Source organism: Tinamus guttatus, unplaced genomic scaffold, assembly GCF_059628265.1.
Source record: "Tinamus guttatus ecotype Peru unplaced genomic scaffold, ASM5962826v1 Tinamus_guttatus_pri_ptg000150l, whole genome shotgun sequence".
Lineage (NCBI taxonomy): Eukaryota > Metazoa > Chordata > Aves > Tinamiformes > Tinamidae > Tinamus > Tinamus guttatus.
This window is the reverse complement of record NW_028288684.1, coordinates 6,516,601-6,537,364: the sequence shown is the minus strand read 5'-3', so window position 1 is coordinate 6,537,364 and position 20,764 is coordinate 6,516,601. Positions and strand designations below refer to the sequence as shown.

The 20,764-nt window shown below is 40.1% G+C and overlaps 1 protein-coding gene across 1 annotated transcript in view; it reads left to right on the top strand.

The window, feature by feature from the left end:
• Nucleotides 1–20,764, top strand: part of MTUS2 (microtubule associated scaffold protein 2) — a 175,806-nt gene that overhangs the window by 10,891 nt on the left and 144,151 nt on the right. Inside the window, exon 3 of the mRNA XM_088522212.1 lies at nt 7,846–8,052. Within this exon, the coding sequence (XP_088378338.1) occupies nt 7,846–8,052 (207 nt within the window). The remainder of the gene's footprint in view (nt 1–7,845; nt 8,053–20,764) is intronic.

The following is a 20,764-nucleotide window of genomic DNA, read 5'->3' as shown; positions in this document are numbered from 1 at the left end:
GTGATCTAAGATGTGACCGGAGCAGTGATCATTCTTTATCTGCAGGACACTTGCCACACGCACTGGTATGGGCTATGATTTCCTTATTGAACAGTGCTCTTCTTTAGGTGATGCTTTTTATTGGATGGGTGAGGCAGGTGTTTCTCGTGTGAGTAAAAATATTCTGCACTGTCAGAACATAGCAAGTGTTGAATTGTGATGTATTTAAAGGGACAGCTTAGCTAAGCTGAAAGCTTAGTGTTTGATTATTTTATATAAATTGACTCTGCTCTTTCTAGGGAAAATGTAATTCAAAACAAGCATTAAGGGATGCTGTGTCAATAGCATATGAATTATTAATATAATTTTCTTGCTTATAAAGACTTCTAAGAACACACAAGTTAATATTTACATTAATTAGCTGATCATTTTTATGGGGTTAATGTCTAATTTTGAAAACTAAAGCAGAAATTTCATCATTAAAACTTCACTTAATTTTGCGCTTTTTTCCATTAGTATTTATGGTATTTTTTTTCTCCAAGGGTGAGTTAATGAAATGTTTTCTTATCAGCTCCTTGTATATTAAATTTCCCAGTCCTGAGGGTCTAGCAACCCTCATTCCTAAACAAGTCAAATCCTTTTAAAGGTGCCCTATCAGTATAAATCAGAAAAGCAATGTTTTTGATTTGCTCAGATACACACATATGTTTTTGTGTACTTGTAGCTCATCGTTAATGTTACAATACACCTACAAGTTTCTCTTGGTAGGATTTCACTTTTCTTTTGTATTGATTCTCAGGAATACCTAATACTTAAACAAGCAAATGAGATTTGATGATAGAAACGAGACTTAGAGGTTACTTTCTGAAATGTTTCATTAATGCTACTTCAGCTGTATGTTTATTTCCCAGGTTTGTGGTTTGACAGACTTGGATTTGAGCTGTCAAATTTCTTGATTTGTTAAGAAAAGAGAGAACAAGGCTAGAACTCAGAGAGGAAAGTATTCTCTATCCCCCACTAAAATCTGTAGTGGTTTCAGTTGGCACTGTCTTCTGTCTCTGGGAGAGCAATCTGATTCTATCTCGTAAAGAAAGAGAAAAAAGAAAAACAGAAAAAAAATACTTCTATGAGAGACATGCATCTCATCAGCAGAGTTCTGCTGCCAGCAGTGATTGCCTGTATTGTTCTTTATCATGTTATAACTAACTCAGCTATAACTTAACAGTCATACAAATGGTATCAGTAATGATCTGTGTACAGTAGAAAACAAATGCTGAAGTAATGTTTAACAACTGCTTACAGGCAACATCCGTGTTACACAGCTCTAGAAGATCTGCCCAGATGCATTTCCATTGTATGCCGAGAAGTAGAGGGAAGGGATTTAATGTAATTCCGTAGTCGCTCGTGGGTGAAATGAAAAGGAGAAGGTGAAAGTAAAGAAGGAGAGTGGATAATGAAAAAGAGCAGGTCAAGAGTTTGATAGGCAAATGCAGTGATGAAAGGAGACAAGCCCAAGGAAACCTTACATGAGAAGAAAACATGCAGTAGGAGAGGGAGTAAAGCATCTGGAGGGACAGAGCTATTATTCATTGTGTGCGATCTTTGGAGGAGGATTTTCTCCATTCTTCAAAATACCTTTGCCCATCTTCCTGAGGACTTCTACCCAGTTAACCTCTCAGACAACTTCTCATGAGACTGCTTATTTTTATCAAGCTGCTCTTGATCCTTCTTCCTTTTCATGGAAAACTGTGATCGAAGACTGTCTGCTAGAAGAAAGTTTATAGGTGTGCAGTTGCGACACACTCTAACTTCAGCATTTTTATGCCATTTTTACTCCATTGGTAGTAGTGAGGGAACAGAACCTAGAGAGTTAACAGAAGCAGTTCAGAGTCCTGGAAATGTGGAATTTTAAAATCCCAATTTCTGATCATCCAAAAGAATTTATGAATTTAAAGATACTTTATACTACCTGTCTTGCATGTTAATACTCTTCTGATGTCAAGTCTGTCTTCAAGCGCCCTTTTGGTTCCAGAAGTTAATGGAGTGACAGGAAAATAATTAGAGGCCACATCAATATTGTCTTTGTTACTGGTCCTGTGTAACACCTCCTAGTACCCTGAACAAGCAGCAGGGATTGCCTGGCCTTGATGTTGTTTCTAGGAGCATAACTCAGGCTGTCTAGCCTCTTTTCCTGTGTCTCACCAAGGGACAGGTTAGATTCCTGTCTTGGAAGATTATCTTCTGTGTAGAGCCTCCCATCCACGTGTCCAGCCTCCCATCCATCTTTCTCTTTTATGGGGAGTCAGATGAAGGCAGCAACTTTCTAAACCATGCTGAACACAGACTTATGTAATAGAAATAGAAATATATGGCCTTTCTGCTCTGGACTTGCAGTGAAAACTGCAGTAAGTGCATCTCAGACCCTGTGACACTTGCTGTGCCAGCGTCCTCTGTGGGATCTCATTGCTTTGCACTTCAGCTAAAAAGCAAACATGGGCATTTGCAGTTTGAATTAAGCACAAGGCAACCAATTCTTGAGGTGATGTGAATGTGCTGAACAGCCTTCAGTTGCCTGGGGTTGGTCAGGCACAGAACAGCTTTTTAGGCCATTGAAACCTGAAGCAGGAAAAGCTGAGCTTTTCCTAGCTATGACAGTGGTCTGCTGATCAGAAATTAATTCGTGCTCAGCAGTAACAACTGCTTTGCCTTTGGAACTGAACTGTCCCAGGATTTATTCTATTTGGATGAGAGACCAATGGAAGGGCTGGACACAACTTGCTGACCATTATGTGAGCAAAAACCATGAACTGCCCACTTTATATCTCCAGAGCTCAGTTCTTGTTCAGAGAAAAGTTATGTGACGATAGCAGGGAAGTCACTAGAGCAGTGGTAACATACGGGAAGGATTCTTATGTGGGTGCATCATTCTTGACTTCTGAAAATATGAAAGATTGTGTTAATTCTGAATTGCCTCAACAAACTGCTTGTATTGTCCCTGACTAAGTCTGTGACCTTGCACGTAACTTCTCTGCCACAGATTCCCCAACATGGAATAAGGATAATGGTGTTGATAGTATACTATAAAAGCAACTGAGATTTCTGAGAGAAAATGGCACCTTATGATAAAAGTTTTAAGAAAAAATGCATGGTAAATAAATAAATAAATGCATAACAATAAAAGGATTGCTAAGTATTCCTGAACTGCAGGACTGAAATATTGAACTGCTTCTCTTCTTCATATGATCAGGTTCATGTAACTCATTTCTCTAACTTTTCTTTGGTGTTATCTAAAACATATTTCAGATTCCACAGATAAGTCGCATGAAAGTTGCGCTTTAGTTACATCTGTGCATGGGCACATGTTTCATGTGCAGTATGGATGCAGAAAAGAGGCTACCTCAGACTTTTCTGTAGCCTCTCCAGGCACATCTGTTTTGTGTCAATCCATTGCTACCTCAAAATGTTTTCATGTTGCTAGATGAGAACAGCTGAAGTGTTGTAGAAAAACCGCTTGTGTCCCATACAGACAACAATACTTAATTCTATAATTAGCTTCAGGCAGTCAGACAGCTGTAAATATTTTTGCAAGTTTTTATGCTTATTTTGGCAGATTTTTATTAAAAGGAAAAGTGCTAATTAAAACAACTTTCATTTTGAACTACAGACCTAGTTTGTAGAAGTCCTATACCTCTTTAAAAAAAAAGTATTGTAAAACTTGATGATATTTAGAACAGAAAATAGGTACATACACTGATATTGTATGCATATTAATGAGAAAGAAGGCATAAACTGACTTATCTTTAAGGATTCTTATGCATCAGTAATGAGGATAATGTTTGCCCTCAGGTAAACGAGAGCGCAACAGAGCTGGATTACTAAAATGAGAAATAAAAAACAATGTAAGGATGATGATGAGCTCAAAATACAAAATATTGTCAGTTTAGGGGATATCTTTAGTGGCAAAACTGAAAACTCCAGAATAAAAAAAGTTTGAGAAAAGCAACTGAATCATCTGCCCAAATCTAGAGGAAAGATTTTTGAAGAAAAAGTAGAAAAAGCTGACTGGGCATTTTCTACTGAGGAACTCAGGATCAGGGAAGACACTGAAACTTGTGGTGAGACACATCCTGATTTTAATGATTTTCTTTGTCTTTGGTAAAACCACTCGCAATTTTGATGTGATCCCACAGCCCTGCAGGATCTGGTGCTGTCTGGGAACCACTGGGCTTCCTTGCTTGCCCCCAGTTCTCTGTGCACCCCTGGCTGCAGGCTGGTTCCTCCCTCTGCACCTGGGGAGGAATAACCCCAGACACCGGTACAGGCTGGGGACTGACCTTCTGGAGAGCTCTGCAGAGAGGGACCTGGGTGTCATGGTGGACGACAGGGTGACCATGAGGCAGCAGGGTGCCCTCGTGGCCAAGAAGGCCAATGGGATCCTGGGGTGCCTTAAGAAGAGCGTCTCCAGCAGATCGAGGGAGGTGATCCTGCCCCTCTACTCAGCCCTGGTGAGGCCACATCTGGAGTATTGTGTCCAGTTCTGGGCCCTACAGTACAAGAGGGATGTGGAGCTTCAGGAGAGAGTCCAGCGCAGGGTTACGAGGATGATCAGGGGCCTGGAACATCTGCCCAGCTGGAACAGCTAGGCCTGTTCAGCCTGGAGAAGAGGAGGCTGAGAGGGGACCTGATCAGTGTCTATAAGGACCTCAAGGGCTGGAGTGCAGAGGATGGTGCTGGCCTCTTTTCAGTGGTAGCCACCAATTGAACTAGAGGTAATGGCTGCAAACTCAAACACCAAAAGTTCCACAGGAACTTAAGGAAAAAAATCTTGACAATGAGCATGATGAAGCACTGGAACAGGCTGCCCAGAGAGGTTGTGGAGTCCCCTTCTCTGGAGGTCTTCAAAACCCGCTTGGACGCAGTCCTGCGCCACGTGCTCTAGGTGACCCTGCGTGTGCAGGGGGGTTGGACTAGATGATCTCTAGAGGTCCCTTCCAACCTTAAGCATTCTATGATTCTATGCCCTGCAGACTGCATGGCATGGGGATTTCCTCCTGCTAAGGTGGGACTTGAAAGTCCCAGGTGATCCTTATGTTCCCAGGGCAAGCTCATTTCACATTTTTAAACGAAACCATTTCTAACCACCTTTTTCACTTTGCAGTGAAATTTCTCCTAATATGCTACTGGACTTTTCCTTAGCTCCTTACTCTAAAATGTAGATATTTTAGTTCTGAGCCCCACTCCAGTGTTCAGAGCTTCTTAGGAGGGAACAACCTCAACTATCAGCCTGTTTGTGTCTCTTTTGGAAACCCACAAAACCTACAAGAGAGGGTCCACATCTTCCAGTTGCACTGCAGCTTGGATGTATGCTTTTTGTTACGCACACTTCCTCCTCGGAATTAGTCCCTAGGCGGGTGGTGAGGCTGATGGTGGCTCTAACTAACGTGTGCGGTGCAGTGAGCTGCTCTGGCCACACAACCACAGAAGTGTTGGTGTCACAACATTGCGGCAGGCTGTCTCTGGCTGCAGAGCGAGGAGAGTGCATGATCACCACTCTCTAGTAAAAGCCCAGTTTGATGTTGGCCTAAGCTAGTCTGAATTCCACCTTGTAGCTTTTGCTAATGCAGGAAGATATTAGCTCTCTCAAATAGAGAGATTCTGACTAGAGGATAATTAGACTTATGGTTCTAGCACTGGGGATTCCTAAAGCCTTCCAGTGGACAGTTTTTATTGTTCCGAAGTTGATATTATTAAAATCAGTTGATGTTATTTGCAGTAACTGCAAACACTGCTGAGGACAACGTTAAAATCTGGTTCTGTGCTGCTTTTCTCTGTAGTCATTTAAATGTGACTTGATTGCCACTAGTCCTGCCATTAGGGACTGAAGAAATCTGGCTTGACAGGGCATTGCAGATAGCAGTAAAACAGCTATAAAATAGCTGTAGTTCTGCACAAGCCTAGCAGTAAACAGCAACAGTAAACATCCAGGCTTTGCTGTTCTCATTGCTAATGTGCCTGCTCTGGTCTTCACCTGCACCTGGACCCACAGTGATGTGTGAGCAACCACAGACAGGCCTAATGAAGTCAAATTGATCAGAAGATCACAGTCCAGAATTATTCCCATCAGCATAAAAAGGATGAATGGGGATTTGTAATGGTTTTTTTTTTTCATTGCACAGTGTAGGTATTTGTTATTTTCCTTTTGGTAAAGATGCTGCAGTCACACATCTGTTTCCTTGCGTCTTACTGGAGGCCTGAAGTCTTGAAAAGGAGTTACAAAAAGATGTGGGTGTAATGGTCTAAAATGTATAAACTCTTTTGTTCACTGAACAAGTATTCTGTCTTTTATAGAAATGTATTTTGAGTGAAAAACAATGCTTTTTTATTTTGCCTGATGTTACACATATTTTTATTGCCAAAAAAAGAAGCTTTGTTTTGCCAAACACAGTTTAGTATTGTTATTATTATCATGAGATCCACAAATATATATTTCAAAATCCCCATAATATTTTTCTGCTCGAAGAAGGAGTTAGTCTTGTTTTCTATAAAATCTCCTCAAAAAGTAATGCTTCATTAAAATTAATAAGGCTGTGACCTACATAGTTTACAAAAGAATTAAATGCTGTAATAATGTGAAGACCATATTTTTATGATGCAGTTAATTCTATTTTTCCTTTCATATTATGAATGTTCACTTCTTTCTTTGAAGTGTGAGCTTGGTCAATGCCCAAATAGTATCACTATGTAGAAGTGGAAATGAGGTGAATTTGTGGCCTTTTCTGATAGAATACATTGATATTTCCAATAGTACTCTGTCTCCTAATCTACTGATCCCATCTGCTTAACCTTTTCAGGATCAGCTTTTAAAAACTATTTTTTTTTTTTGGTAATGTCCTCACTCCATGAGATTCCACAGGGAACTAAAATCTGGTATCATCAAAAATACAAGGGGAAACTCTATCCATTTTTTTTTTTTTTTTTTTTTGTACAGTTGAGGTCCAGACTCACTTGCTATCCAGACCTTTCAAACCAAACCAAACTCTAAATATCAGACCTTGTACAATGACAGCTTGGAACATTTCTGGAACTATATTCTGGATTTCTGTAGAAATGCTTGCCTAAGGAAGAGCAGTAGAATACTGGCGAAGACACAAACTGGAGAAGAATGACCAGTTAGGGGTTACCACAGCAGGCATGATCACTCAGCTGTTATTGTTGTTGCATATCTTTATCCTAATAACCTGCTACTTGCAGTTGTCTAAGGCTTGGCTGACGTGATTCATATAGGCTGATATTTTATGTTGAGGTGAAGTCCTTCAGTAGTTACTGCCATGTTACAAAAGGATTCCTTACAAGGGCATGTTCTTCTTGCCAGGCTTGGTGCGAGAGGAGGATGTTCTTCATTTAGCAAATTTTGAAAGGAAGAAGATTCCAAATGAAGTACTGTGTCCTTGAAAAAATTTATGGGATTCTACAGTAGCTTTGGAGATCAGATGCTGCATATGACGTTTGTCTTCCCTGTGAGTTTCTTTTGATTGGCAAATAACAAATGAAAAGTCAAGAAAGTGCTGCAGCATAAAAGAAGATAGCATTTAAAGAAAAAAATAGCAGGCTGGTACTACATTACTTTGCTGAATTTTCAACTTTTTGCCTAATAGGTTCTTGCTGTATTTCGTATTTTTTAAAAACTGTTGCAACCTGTAATTGTTTCACAGAATGGCTTTCTGTGGAGTCAGGATTGACACACCATTACTGATACACCAGTATTAGAGTTCATCTTCCTTTTCTGAACTGACTTTAGTTAGTTAGTTGATACAAGCATTGTTCAGTATGTCCCAGTTTAATGAAAATTTCTTTTTCTTCTTTCAGCGGATCTTAAAAAAGGCCCGTGTCCAAATGCTGCAAAGTCAAATCTCCCCAAGCCGTGTCAGTCTGGACTTCGTCCCCCTGGATATTCCCGCTTGCCAGCGGCTAAGGTGGCAGCCTTTGGCTTTGTCAGGAGCTCAAGCGTATCCTCGGTCTCAAGCAACCAGTCAAACGACAGTGCTCAGAGCGATCAAAGCAAGACAACCAACCGTAAGTCCAAAAAGTAATGTTCTTTTGGGGAGGATATTAAAAAGATGTAGTCCAGAATTGTCCAGGATGGAGTTTGTCCATGAGGATTAATTTAATCTGCATAACACTCACTAATCTCTTCTGTGCCGCTGAGTTGTGTGGTTGGAATCTTGATTTCCCAGTTTAATTTTTTAAAATTATTAATAATAGATGAACAGCAGCTTAACATGTATTGCATTTATAAGGGATTAGTTTCCCTATTGCAGAGAAAACCGCAGAGAGAGAGGACCTGAGGCATTTTTGTATTTTGTTTTCACCTGGAATCTTCCATTTTACAAGCTGAAGTAAGTAAACAAACACAATGAAACGTTTGATAAGCACACTGTAGTCACGGAGAACAATTTAAGATAAAGGTTATCTAAAATGAGCAATGTAGTCCTTCTCATCTGCTTTTTCTTATGCCTCTTAATATGCAGTGTGATAAACTTGATCGAGAAAGTTATTCAAACAAATGCCAGGGATATAAAATAAGATCAAAACTGATATCATAACTATTGGAAAGATCTCTTGACTGAAATGTCATTTCAAATCTTATTTTCTGTAGTGATTGTTAATTTTATTAAGTACAAAGTAATGCACACTGCAGCATGCAGCCTCCAGGACATGTGCACTTGCCTTGGGCTCAAGCAGGAAGGGGGATTAAGGGATTTTCACGCCAGCTTTCTTTGAAGATCGGATTCAGTCTAAACCGTGTCAGTATCGAATCCAGTGCCATCAGGCCTGGAGGAGCAAAGAGAGGGCAACCAGGTGGCATAAGCTGCCAGGGGCGACATGGCGCTGCAGGGTCTGAAATCTTCTGTGTTGTTAGGATTCATCTGAAATGAATGGCAACAAATAAAATGAAAATGTAAAACTAAGGATTTTGTCTTTTTGCCTTTAAATGGCATCATTTAAATGTAGAAGATTAAAGAGTCCAGTGAGTTCTAACCCCTACAATGTCACTAAACATATACATGAATCGTGGATTTATTCTTGGACTGATTGCATATTGGTACTGATTCCATAATCAGCATTATTTTGTTCTGAGAGTAGCCAGTCTGCTTTGCTTTGCCTTTTTGCACTACATTTATGCCTCCAGAAAGCTTTTCTTTTTATCAGATCGTGTAAACTTTCTGCTTTTATTTACAAAAAGTTTTTGTTAAAAAAAGGGGAGGAAGTATTATATTCCTGATCTGATAAGCAAGGAATGTTGTCCAGCAATTTCATGTGTGAATCTGAAAAATTAGCATCTGCAGTTATAGCACCATTCTCCGGAGCACTGTTGATGCATAGGGTTTAATATAGTTGAGAATTCTATAAAATTAAAGTACTCTAAACTGAGTCAATTGATCCCAGTTCACAAACACTGGATCTCAGACTCGGGAAGCTGAATCAAACTCTTTGTTCATCTTGACAGGGATTGGTTTCCGTTCAATATTCTGATGTATTTTTTAATTATATTTTGTACCTAAAATGTAAAACTATGTTTCATTCACCACGAGTATGTGAAAGCATTCAGCTCACGTATTTTGTTCCAGCTCACTAAGGTGAAGGTAGAAACTGTTTTTTATATTAGACTTAGGATTTGGTGAGCAACTTGTGCACTGAAAGAGTGCTTCTGGTTGCACCTGCCCTAAAAGTCAGGTGTGATTGCCCGTGGGAAGTGTTCTGCTGTACAAAGTGCTGTAGACACAAGCTCAGGTCGTCACCCGATGAAAACTGTGACCTGTCAGCTCTGCTGCTGCCCACAAGCCAGGTAACCCATCTCAGCAGCTGCCAGGTTTCCCTCCATCTCCATGGGGACAACAAGCTCTTCCAGTGGGTCATGTCTAACAGAGTTTGTGTTACATGCGCATCTGTCTGACCTGTGAGCTACACCTGCTTTGGTCAGTGTTGAAGGCAAAATGAACAGGAGCAGAACCTGCCTGGGCCAAGTGAGGGAGGACAAAGGTGTTAACCTTCAGGAAAGTCATCACCCAAGTGTTCACCCCATGTCACCCTCTTTCTTCAGGCTAAAGACAACTGCCCTGACTCTTGTCCATTACTCCTTGCTCATTACTCATCGCTTTCTATGGAAAAAAAAAAAAAAGTTTCCTTAGTGATGAATAATTAACTGTCATAGAAATGTTAGCAGTGTGAAATGGTATCATCTTTTTCTATTTATAGCCTAGGTACCAGCTGGAGTCTTCTTAGTTGTCCAACACCCAGGGAGCGCCAGTTAGTTGCCTTCCGCTCTCGTGCCGCTTATTTGACACAGATCAGCAGTGTGCTTCAACGCATGCAAAAAGCAACCTACGTGTGGATAGGAGGGACAAGTAATGGCCTAGGAATCTCAGCAAAACATAGTATTTCTTCCTTTCCTCATCCACTGGAATGGTTTTATTTAAATTAAATAAGCGACTGATTCTCTAGTTACTACTTGAGATCATGTATTCAACTAAATTGGGCTTAGTAGAGAGCAGCATGAAGTTTTACTATTAATTTCCTAGCTCAGTAGGGTAGAAAATGCTGAATGATCTAACTTTAGAAATTGTCAAAGATATACGATAACACAGTTTCCTATTTAAGCGATGTCTCTGTGTGCCAGAGAGACAGAATATAATTGAAAACAGCTTACAAGGCTGCATGTGTTATAACTGGGGGGTTGCCATCATTGCAAGCACACAGGCTTACCTCAAGATCTTTATCTGTCAGAGTGAAAAGCACCTCTAATCCTGTAAAATATATCAGTTTCTGAAAAGCAGATGGCTATAGCTGGGTGAGAGGAAAACACAGGTGTATTTTGGGGGGAAAGTATTTTTGGTAAATAGTGATTTTGGTCTGAAGAAGTCCCTGTGTGATCCCCTACTTCTTTTCTGTCCCACCAGATGTTTGACGGTGCTGGCTCTTCCCAGAACCTGTTATGGCTACATTTCTTCCCTGAAATCACAACTAGTGTCTCATTTTGCCATACTAATAGTGATTAAATGCTCTCTAGAGAGGAAAACCATGTTTGCTTAGTTTAAAGAGGCATGGCATTTGTGTAGTGGGGAAGTTTCTTAATGAAGCTGTGATGCAGCAGCTTTCTTCTCAACCAGGTTTCTGCATTTTCCATGATCTTTCTGAGAGAAGCAAGCCTCAATGCGACGTCCCAGTCTGCTCAGCTGACTCTCTAGTTCTGGCAGTAGCTCACATCATTTATTGACTCAATCAAATGAGTTTGCAGTGGAGGGATGGTCGAACCAAGCAGGCTGTCCAGGGGTTCCCCAATGGCTCACTGGTCTTGCTGACGTGGGGCCTGGCTGGGCTCCTCTATCTATCTATCTGTCTATCTATCTATCCATCTATCCATCTCTTCTAAACCACTTTACTTGGGTAGAGACTTTTTGTATGTGAAGGATCTTGTTTAGTTTGTTTACTCTCAAAACTGGCTAGAATTTAAAAGTTCAGTTTCAATAGCATTTCAGCCGTGTAAGAGGGGCCTGAGTGTTCTGCTAAGTATGAGAAAGAGCGAATGAATAGCTAGGTCATGTTTGAAACTGGTGTGATTTGAAGTGAACAGACTCTGTTAACGGAAATGAAAACTCACTCTCTTGACTATCTAAATAGTAACTAAACTGAATAATTTCCCTTGTAGTTTTAAATATCCTACTGAACTATCTTCTCTGTCTGCCCTGATAAAGTTTGCTTAAGAGCTATTGAATCTGAAGGTAATACACTAAGGTTTCCACAGCTGCCATAGGCAGTTTCCAGCATTATCTTGTAATTCTACAGGAGGGTAGAGGTCTCAGGCAGAAGTTTCTGTTTTACTTGTTCAAAGGCTTGTTAAAGGCTCCTCAGAACTCGCTGGGTTGCTTGTATCTGTATTTCTACTAGTAGGATGACTATTCTGCTCACATAATTAATTTTACGTACTTAATCAGAACAGGCTCTAACCTGCTGTAAATATTGTATGGAAAACACTTCATTAAACACTGTGAAGCAGGTGGATATATGCAACACTGGAAGAAAGAAGGATTTTTTAGAATGATTGGAGATATGATAACTACTATGAGTTTAGGAAATGGAAAAATGTCGGCATAATATGGGGAAATACTTCTTAGTCATAGAATCTAACTGTCTGTAAAATAACCTTGCAACTCAAGTGATGAAAGCCCTGTTGCTTAAGATTCTTAAAATAGAATAATAGCGTCGCATTAGAAACAATTTTCTGGCAAGGTAGTAGGCTAGAAGACGTAATGCTGCTCAATATCTACCCACAGTTGTAAGTACTGAAGCAATTTCTTTCAGATAGAGCAGAAAAAAATGGTGGTGAATATTTCAAAACTTGGATTAGCATCTCCGGGCAGCTAGTTTTTGTTTAAAATTCTAGAAATGGGAAACTGAAAGTTTTGCGTAAACCTCCATGTTCCTTACAGAACATACAGATTTCACGACCTAATTTTATGCTATTTTTGCCCCTTCATTACTTGCCCTTTCTGAATGTTGAATTTCCATTCTAAGAAGCAAGGATGTCAAAGTATGTCAGATTCAGGAAGGGGGAGAAATGGGGAAATTAGAGTGAGCACAGAGATCTTGAATAAGTGTCTAATTCCTTCCAAAAAAAGACAGAACATTCAAAACTGTAACATGGTGCACAGAATTAGTTACATAAAAACACTTTCCTGTATGAAAATACATTCCTGAATTTCTATTTCTATGACTGATTTTCTGTTCATTTTTTCTACATCACAAATTCTGTTCTTTTTTTCTGTCTTTTTCTGAGCTCTTTTTCTGAGCTGAAAAGATATTTAGCTGCCCTTCAAAGCCTTAGCATTTGTGTTTTTTTCATACTCTAGTTGTTACAGCTGAGAGTAAAAAGAAAAGTAAAAAAAGAAAAAACAAAACCTTCGAGGAATGATTTGAAAGTGTAGCACAGCAGTCCCTCTCTGTGCTTCCAGGGGTTGAAGCAAGAGAGATGCAGCATAAACTGCCCATGCATTTCAGTTGGTTTTAACTAAGATACCTGTGACAGAATTTTAAATGTGATAGTACTTTATAGTTTAGATCGTATTTTTGCTGTCTACCTTTTCTTACCTCTTTAACTGTACATTGAAGCAGTACCGTGCTGTCAGGGTCTGTGCCACTCTTGCCTCTAGTAAGTAGAGGCAGGAAGATCGAGCTGTCTGGAAGCACAGAACTACTTTTGTATGAAGATTCAAACATGAAATATTTTCAGGGTTGCAGATTTGCTTTTTTTTTTTTGAACTAAAAATTTGTCAAACCTGAAACAAATCCATGCAACTGTCACTCTCCAAAGTTCACTTTTTTTGAGCGAAGAACAGCTGAAAATTTTTTCCCATCTCTAGTGCCAGCTCAGCTTCAACACACTACTTAATCACCATGGTTGTTGTTGTTGCAAAAGGTCATATAAAATCTGAGATTTTAGAAGTAACAAGCCCAATTCTAGAAATTGTGTCTGGGTGCTAAAATTATCCATGCTCTGGCTTGATTGTTCTAGTTCCAATTTTTGGCACTTATTTCTGTCTAGCTTTTAAAAAGTGGCTGAAGTTTGCCGCCTTACTTCTCCTGTTTCTAAAGCTGGCTGGTGGGGGTAAATACGTAGACATGTAAAATATCCCGCTCCGTACTGGCCAGTAGGAGATCCTGCCTGCTTCATTTATTGCAGTATAATGGGCTTCATTCATTTATTGGAGGACACAAAGCACTCAATGAGGCCGTTTCTGAAATAACTCTTTTTTTAAGCATTTGAGTGACACTTTCTAAAGGATCTGATTTCAGGGAGGCTGAAGGAACTGCCCTCCAACAGTGCCGCAGTAGCCAGGGTTGGAAGAGGTTTAGGTGGACTTCCAAAATCTGGGGAAAAACTGAGGTCGAGTTCAGTGCCTTTAGCAGGGACAGGCACAGTGTTTATCTTGCTGCGGGCCGTGTTGCAGTCAGCACAGTAGTGACTAAAATGTCCCCTTGAAAACCTGACTGCAAGCAGCAGCTGGAACACATCTGTCACATCCAAATTAAAACCCCTCTGAAGACCAGAAAACTCACTATAAATTTTCTTCTTTCCGCATTCTAATCTTTCTATTCTATCTGATGAAGGGGGCAAATACGTTTTTAGAAGTGAACCCTGTGAGTGTTCGCTGGAATAGATTAATCTCCTAATTTAGCCCTAAGAAAAATGAAGAATTAAGGCTTTGAAGAAATAAGAAGTAAGAGCTCTTCTATTTCCTTTTCTTTTTATTATTTTTCCTTCTGGGCTAATCTGTCTTGTAATGGAATCATAGTTAAAATCTTCATAGTATCCCACTAATGAAGTATCCTTGCCAGGATATTTGAGAAACTTTCCTCTTCAGCCTGCCTTTCTCATGCACTAACAGTTTGTGCATATCAATCTAATATTTATTCATAGAAATCATTAGTTAAAAAATATCTTTTGGAGACTTAAGCACTTGGAACTTGTCACTGGAAAGAGTGCTCTGTTTCATTGACTTCATCAGCAGTTTTCATGTTCATTGAAAATCAGGCCTGTGAAAATCTAGATGCATTAAAATTTCAGAAGGATGTTTTTCTAAAATAGCACTGCATTTGGTATTTGTATTGTCCATGAGATCAGACCTGGTTAGCACAGTAAGGTGTTCTGGCTTTAAAATAGATGATTCCAAAATTCGAACTAATTCCTGTCAGTGAAAGAAATCACTGTTCTGGGATAATAGGTAGAATGTTTTCAAAGATAGCTGGGAAGTAGACATTCAACAGAATTTAAAGATACTGAAAGTTTTATGCAGATGTTGGAAGATAATTTTCAGTTACAGAGAGACAAAGAAATAGCCAATTCACGGTTCTTAATTGTAGAAGTTTTGAAATGGTCTTTTGAAATGGTCTTTCTTGACTGTAATTTCTTCTTAATGGGATTGTTAGTTCAGTCATGTTTATTTTCCCAAACAAAAGGCAACAGATCTTGATGTTAGGTCTTTTTTGAGCTTTTTTAAGAAGACAAAAACAAAGAAAAGCAGGAATTAGATTATTTTATTGCAATCATATTATTAATAAACTGTTGTCAAAGGTGAAATATTATGGATTTCTGGTGAGCCTTACTAGTAACAAACATCCCCAAAGTTATAGGTATGGTAAATATTACTGACAAATTGCATTTAGTCACAAATGTTTCTGAAAATAGAGCTGGCCTCTGTGGAATGTGAAAAATCAATTAACCAAATGTTATGCACTCGCAAAACAAGGTGTGGATAATTAACACAAAGAAGTGGGAGTTTGAAGAAATGCCTGTATACCTGTCTCGTGGGAGGGAGAGTGACTGATTAGTTTAGGTAGATTAGTGCAGGTATGTATTAATAGGAGAGCAAAGGAAGAGACTTTGAAGAAGGTCTCATTTTTGATCCCACTGTGATTCCTGTAGAACATTTGTAAATTCTAATTCAGTGCCAAGAGAAGTGTTACAGACAAAAAAGCACAGCACTATTTATAGAGGACAGAGTTTTCCCATGCAGAAGCTGGGCTGGAATCTCACCCATGACATTTTCCATCCTGCTAATCTAGTCCAGACAGGTTAAAATGGAGGTTAAAATTTGTGTAAGTCTTCCAGGTGCTCTTGAGAAGATCTGCAATAAAAAGAAGGAACAGCATTTTCTGTACCTTTCAGGATTGCCAAAAGTATGTTAGTTGTGATCCAAGAAGTGAAAAAGTGCGTCTTAGCCTTTCCTTTAGGCTTGGTGCTTGTAGCCTCTGGAAGCCTCTGCAGGATTACGTGAGGCCGTAAAAAGTTGAAAATGTGGCTTTTTTTTTCTTTTTTTTCCCTTGTGACAGGTGCAGGACCACAGTCTTTTAATTTAGTATTTTTGAAGTTAATTTAATTGTTAAAAGATAGCTGATTGAGGACTAAAATAAGTAAAGCCTGGGGTGGGGGCAGGTGGAGGGGCGGGGAACAACAGCAACTAAAACCCTCCAATGAAAAGCATTAGGCTGAATTAAATGGAAATAATTGCACGATATTTTTCTCCTGGTAGCAGTTATCACAAAATGGAAGTTATTGACATAGCAGACATCAGCAATACAGCCATCAACTGCCAGCAAACATTTAATCCTTTGGACACGAGGGTGAACGCCGGTACCGTGCCTCCCAAGTGGGAGCCCTCCGGGCACACCTGGGATGTTAGTGTGGCTGCAGGAGAGAGCTGCCGCTGTCAGGCTTGACTGCGGTCTGCAAACAAGCCTTGACTTGTGGCAAGGAGGCAATTAAGCTGGACTGCACAGAATAAATTTTTAATTTACGATGTCCTGCTCTTCATGGACCACTGATGTGGTTTCACATACTTTATTTCAACTAACCATCACTACACCCGCAGAAGGCTGCCTGCTCAAGAATGCTTATGCAAAAATAGCTGGATTTAGGGAAAGTTAACATGCTCCAATTCGTGGATGTGAACTGGAGCATGTCACATAGGGAGCATCGTTCATACACTGGCAGAGCACTGGAACAGGCTGCCCAGGGATGTTGTGGAGTCCCCATCCTTGAAGATATTCAAAAGCCATCTGGACAGGTGCTGCAGGTGGCCCTGCTTGCGGAGGGAGGTTGGACTAGATGATCCGCAGAGAGCCCTTCCAACCTCAACTGACCTGTGATCTTGTGATATGTGGATCTTGGCTTAGGATGGACCTTGTCTTAGGATGGCACATGAAGTCTGTCTCAGAGCTGGACGTGCACTACACACTACTCACCACCAGACCTACTGGATGAACAACTGCTCACTTGAGGGTTTTTGTGATTCCCAGTAGGAATTTCTACATCTATAGTTAGTGGGAGCTTGTTTACCTGCAATGCTTTCTTTTTAATGAGACCAATGGGTTATTTTAGTGAATCTCCTCTCACTAATAAATTGGACTACCAGTATTGCGGTGTGTGTGTTTCTATACCAAGAAAGTAGATGTTGCTGTGCTGAACTCAATGATAATTATGCCTACCCTGGCTGGCTGGCAGAGCGATATGATAGCAACCACCAGAAATGCTCATCTGCAGCTTTATCAGACAAAATGAACCCAGAATAGGTAGTTCCTGCTTTTCATGAACCTCTCTTCTTTCTCCATCTGCACATGAAATTGTAGCCCTCTTCTTGTTTTCCTGTTTGAAGCAACTTTCCAAGGAAGACAAATCCAACATTATTCCATACTTAAACTAGCCATAAGGAAATGATATAGGTTTTATTTGGCTAAGAATTGGGAATCTGCCCTTGACTTAACCACTAAAATACAGAAGGAATACAGCAAACCAAACAATGACTTATTTCCTGCCATGGCTTTGCATCCCAGAAATAGTATATATTTCAGGTGCTGTGATAACTTAATATTTATATTTAGTCAGTGATTTGCTTTCTCTTACTTACTTCCTTTCATATGACTCTTTATTAGAGTTATGCTGCCTTCCAGTCAGTCATTTCTGGAACATTATGTACAACCTGCAGAGAAAACTAAGCAAAACTGTTAGAGGAATGATAGAAGTTTTGATTAAAACAGCATGTCTTGATCAAAACATCTTACGAACAAGCCTGGACAATTGGTGGGAAATGTTTGTATCCTCTTCTGCTTCTGTTAAACTGTATGGATCAGGGTGGGCCTGAGCTCAGTCTGTACGCCAAAAAACTGGGGAGGACTTTTGGGAAGTAGATGAAAGAATTAAGAAAGTATTGTTTTTAATCAGTATTTTTTTCCTAAAAAAAAAACCACAAAGGAATATTTCTTTGTCTCGCATTATAGAATCTTTTGCTGTGTTCCCACCAAAGTGTTGGATAGTCTGGGAATTAATATTACTTTTGTAATCTGGGGAAAGGGGATTTCCCGACGAACATTATTACAGTCATTTTATTTAAACAGAAGGTTTATTTTTAGATGCTTGGATGTGTCCTGGGATAAAACGTTCCTTCTCTGACTTGTTCAGTGTTGACTAAATGCATTATGTACTGCAGCAAGGTATCTAAGGAATTTTAATTGTCTCAGAGGTACACAATAGCTTTTCAAATTAGGATATTTATCACTTGTCACAGTCTGTAAGTTTAGATACAGAACAGGCCTGTACACTGTCAAGTTGTATGGGAAAGTATGAAGAATAAGGGGTAACGTCATGGTCCCTGTAGGCCTTCCAAATAAATTAATGGTTTGTAAGTAAATCTTAAATAATGTTTAATATGCAATTTTAAATAGCTTAAACCTGAAAGCAAGTAACTTGAAAATGTAAAAAGAAAAGTAAAAGAGGGAACAAAAGAAAAGCTGATGCCAAGAAACACTTTGCTATACATGTAAATTAGTGACATTCCTTTGGTAAGTGATACTAGCTGTAACTAATCTAGTAGGTCATACCTGGCTTAGCAATGATCCTATGTAAGAAAGGTGCTGGAGCACAGACGTGAAGGTAGGAGAATGTTTGAAGTCTGGAACTGCTGTGTGAATCCAAAATAACCCCAGAGCAGCTCACAGAGTGATGGAAAGTTGCTGTCAGTCACAGCAGGAAGATAAAGTTGTCCAATGGCAGCCTGAACAATTTCCAGCTAGGAATAATTTGGTATTCCCCACTTTAGGGCATGCCAGCTATCATGTTAAAAACTATTAAGACTAGTCTGCAACATCGACAGTTGATGCTCATTAGAACAGACTGGCTCTTTCATGAAGCCCAGATTAAAAGCATTCACAGATTAGAAAACATGTTATTTTTTAAAAGCCATGAAGATGGATGACAAGCCTTTTCCTACCTGGGCATCTCACCTGCAATCTCCCTCTCCATCCCTGTGGGCAGGGGCAGAGCTGAGCAACAAGGCCAGGGCCTGTCTTGGTGCCGGTGACCATGGCATCTTGAGACCCTGCAGATCCTTGGCTCTGAGGAGGACAGAGTTTTCTCTTCTGCCTTTATACGCCAGATGCTGTGTGGTTATAGACAGTAAATGCAGATAAAGACCATCTACCCACTTCTAGATTGAGAATAAAATATTTAACCACCATTCCACTTGACAGAAGCAATGCTTTCCTAACTAGTGTTTCTGCTTCCATCAGACAAATGTTACTGAATCAGGAGTTAGACTCAGAAGTTAGGCATTAGCCTCACTTTCCAGTAGCTCACAGAGCAGAGTCTGTCTGCAGAGAGCCTCTGCTTCATCCTCTCCTTCTCCCTGTTCATTAACAGTGGTCTGGGTAATTAGCTTTGATAATTCCTTTCTGGAAAATGCTGGATGCCTGTCTGAAAGCTTTGCTCACTGTAGGAGTATTTTAGAGAGGCGGTTTGCGGGGACGGGAAGTTGCTTTGGAGTTTTGGAACGTAGGTGGACTACAAAGGTGTCAGGATGTTTGCTGCATGTGGCCTTCACATTGCTGCAACTTTGCCTCCATCGTGAGCTCCTCAAGTTGTTTGAAATAACTCCCTGGTTCACCTCAGAGTTTGACTGGTTTTTCTGTCACCTCGCATTGGTGACAAGGCCTGAACAAACTCATTGCAGCGGATCATTCGCCCCATTAAATTAGCCCTGCAAACTGTGAGCTTGCAAAAATTTTGCCTGTGACTAACAACCCAGTGAGTCCATCGACACGCTTCCCCTGCTTGTGGCTCTGCACCGCAATCCCTGGTTGTGCAGGATTAATAGCTCCTGAATTTGCTTTTGCACAGCATTTGCTGCATTCGGGGCACCCGCTGGTATAGAGGTCCTGCCACCAACAGGAGCTCTGCAGTTCTTTGGTCCTTGTCCTTGGCCAGACCTGATAATATTAATGCAAATTTGCTAAGGTGCAGAATCACAGCGTAGCTGAATAAAAACCTGCAAGCTAAGCTGGTGCAGCACTTAGTGTGTTTTATGTCTCATGGTAGATATATTCCTGTGCATAGTATATAGTGCATTGGGTCCTGCTGATCAAGTGACATTTTGCTTACACCATTTCATTTGGAATACATTTAATTTAAATTTATTACATTTTACATTGTATTTATTTTTTTTATTTGTTCTTTTGTTTAAATTGCTTCTATTTATTGAACCACTCTTCAGCATTAGCTTGCAGACTTAGGGAGGGGGAGGCAAATATGTCACAGCTGACATTGGACTTTTGTTGCTCAGCCATGTAAATGCTGCATAACAGATTTGAAACTACTCAAGTTTGGCAACATTTTAGAAAAGAGATACTAACAAATCACTTAGTAATCATCTTATATAACTTGCTATTCATCTTCATAGCAGTGAGGGCTGAAACAGATAGGTTTTTAATTTTTCCTCTATTTTTGCAGTATTGCTCTGGTGATTGCCTGTGAGTGCAGGTTAAAATATTGACTCTTGTGAAGCATTTTCTATTTACAGGTGTTGGTAAATACTGCGATCTTCAGATGGTTTTCTTTCGGAAACCTGTGTAGCAGGCAAGCGTTAGCGTGTCTGCCTTGTGGAAGCAGAAGTGAGAATTATGTGAATTTGCCACATTTCTCCCACGGGCCGCCTTGGGGCATAGCCAGAGGAATTTTATGTGGGCCATTTGCAGGGTTCGTGCCTGCAGCCCTCTGGAGCCCCTCTGCTCCCAGATGGTGGGTCTGAGAGGGAGCTTCCAGGAGCACAACGGGGAACACTGCGGGAACAAGCGGTTTGCCTAAAACCACGTCTGCGGGGAGCACGATAGCACTTCAGAGCCACGTTTGAAGTATTTAGACACCAATATCATATTGAGCTCCTTGCTGTCATCTCAAGCG